Source organism: Tachyglossus aculeatus, chromosome 20 (assembly GCF_015852505.1).
Source record: "Tachyglossus aculeatus isolate mTacAcu1 chromosome 20, mTacAcu1.pri, whole genome shotgun sequence".
NCBI classification, from domain to species: Eukaryota; Metazoa; Chordata; class Mammalia; order Monotremata; family Tachyglossidae; genus Tachyglossus; species Tachyglossus aculeatus.
This window is the reverse complement of record NC_052085.1, coordinates 10,134,008-10,142,090: the sequence shown is the minus strand read 5'-3', so window position 1 is coordinate 10,142,090 and position 8,083 is coordinate 10,134,008. Positions and strand designations below refer to the sequence as shown.

The 8,083-nt window shown below is 41.9% G+C and overlaps 1 protein-coding gene across 1 annotated transcript in view; it reads right to left on the bottom strand.

Moving 5' to 3' along the window:
• Positions 1-3,763: 3,763 nt before the first annotated feature.
• SUCLA2 (succinate-CoA ligase ADP-forming subunit beta) overlaps positions 3,764-8,083 on the bottom strand; it is a 34,564-nt gene continuing 30,244 nt past the window's right edge. The window contains exons 10-11 of the mRNA XM_038762056.1: positions 6,710-6,798; positions 3,764-4,574 (exon numbers count right to left, since the gene is read on the bottom strand). Coding sequence (XP_038617984.1) covers positions 4,500-4,574; positions 6,710-6,798 — 164 coding nt within the window. The 3' untranslated portion in view covers positions 3,764-4,499. The remainder of the gene's footprint in view (positions 4,575-6,709; positions 6,799-8,083) is intronic.

Here is an 8,083-nt window from a genome sequence, read left to right as displayed (position 1 = left end):
GTCCTAATTTCTTTTCAACTGCTCTCAACTTCTCTCACCAACTGCCCAGCAAGGCAAGGCAAAGTGGCTGGGAAAACCGATCAGTTTATTCTTGCAATGAACTGGCTCCCGGCACTCCGTGATGTAGATATTTGGAGTAACTGAGCCAACATTTTCATTTCCTCACCCACGCTGCCTTATAAAGGTGGTTGCAAATGCCACTGCTTAGTTTTAACATTGGTAAAATTGGGATCAACAAAAAAACCTAACATTTTTATCTGGCAGATTAGATAACCCCTTACTCCAGAAGCAGAATCGGGTGGAAGGAAAAACTGTTTCGAAAGTCACATCCACAACTCCGTCTGTCACCATCCCCAGATCCATCTGTTGAAGCCTGTCTTTCCAATCCCACCCCTCGATATGTATTAAATACAAGCCCAGTTTTCTTCAAGTCAGGGGGTTCAGGTTTTAGTTCCACTTCTGCAACTGGCCTGCTCGGTGACCTTGGGCACTTACTCTCTGGTCCCCTGCTTCCTCATCTGTAAAATGGAGAAGTGCCCGTTCTGTTCAAAAGAAATAATTGAATGTACAAGTATGTGAGGCAGGGGCTGTACCTGATCTGATAATCCTGGATCTGACAGCAGAGTAAGTGCTAAATAAATACTCTCATAATAACAGCCTTGCCTCGGGGCTCCCCGATATCCTGGCTTCAGGACATCCTTGCATTTTGGGCTCTTCCATTCGCTGCTGTGCTGAGAAGCTCTGGGACTGCCACTAGAGTCCAATAAGACTGGCAGTCACAGGGGCAATCCAGAGCCTCACCAACCATTGGGCTCCCCGGCCTGTCAGGAGGAACCATGAGATGGACCCCCAAGCTGAGAGAAAGCTGCCCCCACCCCCTACACAGACAGCAGAAATGATTCCCTGACTCAAATGGCAGCATGGAGCTGAACCTCAAACATGTCACCCAATTTACCATTTGCCAATCTCTTTCTGGGGCGAGTGACTAGGCAACTGCACACCTCTGCCCCTTGAAGAACTTTCTGGAATTTAGGATCTTGTTTGGAAAAGAACAGTGGTTTTGTCTTGTGCAAGACAAGGCCGGTAAGACTGGAGATGCCCACAGAACAGCAGAATCCACAGCAGGGCCACCATGGAGGAGGCCAGGGAAACAATGTGAATAAACAAAGAAATGGGAGAAATGTCAAAGGACAGATCCCCTTTTGGCGCAAGGGCCAAGAAACACTGGAATTCTTTCATTGTAGAGAGAGTAGAGTGGAGTGTGTTGACCAGGATGACGGTAGGGAAGGCAGGAGGGGAGAATGAAGTATGGGAGAGGCCAGTGAGGGAGTTGGTCCGGGGGACAGGCGAGCCTCCCAAGGGGGAAACAGATCAGGGGGCTGCCAGTGCTGTCAACAGGGCTTACAAACTTTAAATTATGAGGCCGTTTGGACTACGGATCAAATGTTCCATCGAGGGCAAACAACTTGATTACCTCAGTTCTAGTCCACAACATCATCTGCACTACTTCATTTTCCCATTTCCTCAACTTCAGGTTGTCACTTCAGACCATTTCAATATTTAAATCAATATTACTTCAACTCTTCACTTTCACCTCTGTTTCTAAATCAAACTTTAAATACAAAATTGATCTTTGACTCTACCTTACCCCCTTTAACACTGCAAGCCCACAAATTCTATTTCAGCCTTTCCCTGCTTCACGTTGAATTGCATAGCTCTTCAAATTGATTTTCACCCTATTAAGTCTCACCAGGACAAGGGCCAGGAGGCTAAAAACAGTTTTTCCACACTTTACTCAGTCTCTCCTTGACCTCAGTTTTAGGATTGCCTGACTTCCTCGAAAAAATCCCTTTGTTACACATAAACAAGTCACGGGGCTCTAGATAACCAAAATAACAACAGTGACATTGTCATGATGCTGTTTTAAATCATGTTTCTGACCAAGAACCCTGGGTAGTCTAATGGATCAAAGCCCCGGGCCAATCTTAGACAGTCCATTATCTTAGGGTGGTCTTTGGAAGGCCTCAAAGACCACGAATTTGCACGTCTTTCAGGAAGCCTTCCCTGATTCCCTTCCCCTTTCCTCATTCCCTTCCCCACAGCACCTGTATATATGTATATATGTTTGTACATATTTATTACTCTAGTTATTTATTTATTTATTTTATTTGTACATATCTATTCATTTTATTTTGTTAGTATGTTTGGTTTGTTCTCTGTCTCCCCCTTTTAGACTGTGAGCCCGCTGTTGGGTAGGGACTGTCTCTATATGTTGCCAATTTGTACTTCCCAAGCGCTTAGTACAAGTGCTCTGCACATGGTAAGCGCTCAATAAATACGATTGATGATGATGATGATGATTCTACTTCCCTCCCTACTGCCACTTCAGCCCTTCTGCCTTGCCTAAGCACTTGCTCACTCAACCTCTCTCCCATCCTCCATCTCACATAACACTCTACGCTTCCCCTTACCTGCAATTTATTTCAGCATCTGTCTCTGCTACTAGATTGTAAGTGCTTTGTTGGCAGGGATCAAGAACAGTGCTTTGCACATAGTAAGCACTTAACAAATGCCATCATTATTATTACTACCACTACAGTACTCTCCCAAGTGCTAAGTTCAGTGCTCTGCACAGAGTAAGCGCTTAACAGACACTACTGATTCGGGAAACTGCTTCCAAATCAATTGTAAAATCAAGCTGTTTATTTCTGGTTACTATCTCAAACAGCACTTGAAGAGTGTAAGGCCCTGTTTTAAGCCCTGGTAAAGAATATGCTCCGCTCTACCTGGATGCGTTGTTTTCACAACACATTTTGGACAGAGGGCTGGGGATTGAATTGGAACACGCACATTTATAACACAAGTTGGAAAATGACAGTAACTGGAACCATCTCTTTCTAGATTGAAGGCAGACCCGGCAAGCTAGTCTGCTGCCATCACTACATTGGTGCCTATAAGTTCCAGTAAGCAATTGGGGTCTTGTCTGACCCTTGACCTATCATCAGTGGGGTAAACCGGCCCTCTTATTCCACCTAATGTTCACCACCGTCCTTGAGGAGACAAGACACTTACAGAAAACTTCCAACTCAACAGGCTAAACAACAAAGTTCTTAAAAGCACACCTACAAGAGCTGGTGGACACCAACAGCCATGCCCTGGAACCACTCAGAAAGGCAAGCAAATGTTCTGCAGAACAAGGTGATCGCCACTAATAAACCTGAAGGTGACTAAGGTGGTATACCAGTCCGCACCAAGGTAAGTCCTACAAATAACCAAAGGCTTTCATCAATAAGAAGCTGAAGAATGGACTGAATTTTGCTGCCTAGGCCATATTCTTCCAACAGTATGGAAAAACAAAAGTAGTAAACTCCATTTAAAAGATTAGTATGTCCTTGGGAGACTAATGAGGCATGAATGGAGCATTGCCATTCACTCCAACCAAGACCATGACCTATCACAGACATCACCTCCGACTTCAGTTTTGTTACGGTCACCCCTGAGCCACACTTACCAAACAGCAAGATGGGACACGGCCCTGCCATACAATGATTCTACTAGAATCAGAACTCTGTCACAATACAGTTGCTTAAGTGAGGCACGTACGCAGGGAGATGGGAGGTAAACCCAAACACCCGGGTTCTGTTGGACCTTGGACCCCAACCTCAGGTCAAGATTTGCTCTTTCTCCAATTCCCCTAAAGTACGTGCCCCTAAGTCTCCTAAATTTAAAAACCTTGAAGACTGACAGAGACTGGGACTCAGAATCACTTTGGGAGACTTTTATTAACTTAAAATTGACATCTTTCCATTTCTTTTGAGTCTGCCGATCCTTCTGTAAATATGCTTTATTTGTTCATATATAAAACTAGATGGTGCATATTAATGGCGCCACAAAGACTTTCAGTGCTACATTAGGTTTTGTAGTGATTAAAACATATTGTCCGATTGATCAACTGGTCACATCACTGAAATGCTTAAAGAGAATATTACGGGGAGTGTTTGAAAACACTGTTTATAAATAATAATTTGTAGGTTTTGGGTAGGTAGATAAATGTCTCTGATATAAAACATTTCAATACATTCCTCCACTAACTAGAGACACTAGCCATTAGAACTATCATTACTGAAACCAATCGGGAACAGAATAAAGTTTACCTTTAGTTTTTTTATTCACAAGAAGCTTTCCAACCAAAAACGTACTGACAATAATGAACGAGCATATTGCAAGTGACACATTCAGCAGAAGCCGGAGAAGGAAGCTGCATCAAAAGAAGAAATTCAGTATCTGCGCTAGACTTTCTTTTCTTGAACCGACCATTCTGAACAGAATCATTAAATGCGGACCAGATAAATCAATATTTGTGCGCCTGGAAGGCAATTAAAAACCTCCACACGGTGTGAGGGGCGGAGAAACAAAGAAAGAAAGAAAGAATACCACAGAAGACAGTATTTCAGAGAACAATAGCACACGAACACTTTCTCAGCCACAGGTTTCCGGGATCAGATTGGCAACTGAAACTTCACATCCACCTGAGCTTGTTTGGCTAAGGAGACAATTTCTGAGAGCTTTACAACCTGAAAGAAAAAAAGCAAATCTTGTGAGGGGCTATGATTCCATACAGAGTTTGGGGGAAATTTGAATTATTCTTCTCTTTGAATTAAAGTTAGGCCAAAGGAAGCTACTGATATGAAAAATGAAGTGTAAACGCAATTTACTTTTAAACATTTACTACCTGTCCTGTACTGTAACACATACCAAAATATAAGGAACTGTGAGGTTCTGGAGCTTAAAAAAAACCCCCAAAACTAAAGAAAATGGACGTGACTTTTTATTTCAAAAACTGGTTACGGTGTGGCAGTGCTCTTTGGACATCTTCAGATCAGAACGGCTTCTGCCTGTGTAAAGCAGGATGATCCAAAACGTAAACTTGCCGAACGAAGGAAACTACACAGCTTTAAGTACACGAGTCGGGGAGGAATCAAGGGATTCAGTCATGTCACCCCAATCGACTGGAAGCCTAGTCTTGCTCAGCTGGCATGTTTCAGGGCTGCTCAAGCTCAAATTTAAGGTGGCAGTGTAAGCAGTTGGGCTACTTACTGCCTCGGAGGACGAGGTCCTGACTAAAAATTCAGGGACACGTGAAGTCATTTTTTCCCTTTTAAAAGTGTATTTTATGGCCCAGTAAATATAGTAGGATCTGCTTCTGACAGAATTTTGTCATTGTTGGAGCAGGATCAAAGAGTTCTGTATAAGACATTAATATTTTTGAAGCACAGGAATAAATTTAATGACGTCCATTTCTAAAAAAAACGTGCACTAAGCCACAACTTTAGACAAGTTGCATGTAAGTTAAGACGTGAACTTGGCTCGAAGAGGTAGCACTTTCGCCTCCAGGACTGAATAGCTGGTGATTCAATTACTATCCTGGTACTTGGATTAATGCCCAACGCTGACACTGTAATGCTGAAAGAAGTGTATCAGGGAAGATCTTTCTATACTAGGAAATGGAGGCTATTCAAGAAGATAGGGAAGAGGGAAGAATTCACAGTTCACTTTTAACGCCACAGAACCACACTGAGTGAATCTGATGTATCCCCTGGGCTTCCAAGGATCCTGTCACGTATCTACAAAAATCAGATTATTTCACTTGATTTTAGTGTACAGCACACTAAAGGTGGGAGGGAAATTTCCAAATTCCTCAAATTTTTAACTCCATCTCACAGAGTAAAATTAAGAAGTTACACCAAGAGAAACCACCTCATTAAAGCATAGTGTCCGTCATGATATTCCAATACATTTTCCCTGATTTATGAGGAAGTAATGTGGATAACAATTTTCCAATAGGCAATATGGCTTTTACTTAAAATGCCTCATAGGAGACATCTGTATTTCTGGGTTCTTCTTTAATCTGCTTTGAAATTATGGAAATGATCCCCTCCCCAGCTACTCTTTTGGAAAAGAAGTCAGAAACATTCTGCCTCACAACTACCCTACAGTGAAATGGTCATTTCATCCATCCATTCATTCAATTGTATTTACTGAGCGCTTACTGTGTGCACAGCACTGTACTAAGCACTTGGACAGTACAATTCAGCAACAAATAGAGACAATCCCAGCCCAACAACGGGATCACAGTCTAGAAGGGGGGAGACAGACATCCAAACAAGTAAACAGGCATCAATATAAATAAATAGAATTATAGATATAACATTTCAAGACTTTGTCCTTTGATTTGTTTTCTGTTTACCAGTCACTGTAATTTCAAGCTTTTTTCTTGCTTCTTTATATAATATCATGGCAGACTCACTCAAACGGTAAAAAAAATACTGGAGAAATTTTGCCACTACATTACAGCAGTCTGAATTTCAGAAAAGTATGTTTTTTTCAAATAAGAATAATGGTACTTGTTAAGCACTAAGTGTCAAGCCCTATTCGGTAGCTACAAGTTAATCAGGTTAGACACAGTCCCTGTCCCACATGGGGCTCAAAGCCTAGGTAGGAGGGAGTAGGATTTAATCCCCATTTTACAGATGAGGTAACAGAGGCACGGAGAAGTTAAGTGACTTGCCCAAGGTCAGAGCAGACATGTGGCAGAGACAAGATCAGAACCCAGGTCCTCTAACTCCGAGGCCCTTGCTCTTTCCACTAGGCCATTCTGCTTCTCTAGAATAATCTTGCAATAATTTTGCAACTGTCATCCCCTACTTACCATTTTAGCAGCTTCATCCAGGTCATCACAAGCAAGAATTTTAAGACCACTAGCTGTAATCAGGGCTTTGGCATCATCAACTCGAGTACCTGGAGAGGATTAAAACAAATCATATTGAGATTCATGAAATGATTTTCTTCCTAAAACTCCAAGTGCTTTCATATATTTTATTCTGCTTATAGCCTTGTGAAATTTATTTACAGCTGTCCTCCGGGATTCAAATATACTTCTGATGATGAGATTTTTTTTAAAGTGTGTGAATGTGGCTGATAAAGACAATGATAGACCCACATCCCTTCCCCATAAGGTGTATTAAAAGATTCTTCCTTTCCTGTTGCCTTGGCTCCCCCAGTACCTGATTCTGTTTTGGATGGTGCCTGTGATTATCTTCTTGAAACCACGGCTCTAAAAGTTTCTCCTTTTCTAATTGCTGATCTCAAAGTTCATCTGTCTTGTTTCTTTCTCCCAGCTGCCTACGGGTGTCACATCATCTGAAGTTGTGCTTCATTTTGTCTTTAAAATGTTTCCTCCCTCCTCCTAGTTCATAGTCATATTTTAGAGTACTTATCACTAAATTCTCAAACTATGCTATGGCTTTATATAAAGGGTATCAGGTAATCTATGTTTCCCAATGAAAAAAAAAACTATAACAGCCCTTAACCATACATTTAGTATTTCAAAAGGTTACTAGGGGATTATTTTACTCCATGTTCCCAAACATCTTAATAACTGAGTAATATATTGAACTACACAATGGAACAACTGTAAATGCACATCCAAATCATGCTGAATTCCATCAACAACCCCGTGAATGTTAAGTAATTAAATGCATATTAAGCTGCTCTTAGACCTTGGTGGAAGGAGCACAACCCTGAGATTCAAAGGTCCTGGGTACTAGCCTAGGCTCTGCCCCTTTAATCAATCAGTGGCATTTACTGAGCACTTACTGTGTGCTGGCCACTGTACTATTTGATTTTTTAATGGTATTTGTTAAGCATTTACTATGTGCCAGCCACTGTACTAAGTACTTGGATAAATTCAAGGTTGGACACAGTCCACGTCCTACATGGGATTCACAGTCGTACTCCCGATTTTACATAACATAACTGAGGCACATGCTTGGCAGAGAACAATATAGTTGGTACTTGTTTTGTTTTCTGTCTCCCCCTTCTAGACTGTGAGCCTGCTGTTGAGTAGGGACCGGCTCTATATGTTGCAAACTTGTACTTCCCAAGCGCTTAGTACAGTGCTCTGCACACAGTAAGTGCTCAATAAATACGATTGATTGAATGAATGAATGAATGAATGGTAGACCCATTCCCTGCCCACAACGAATTCACAGTCTGGGGCCTCTGGGCCTACTGTGTGACCTTG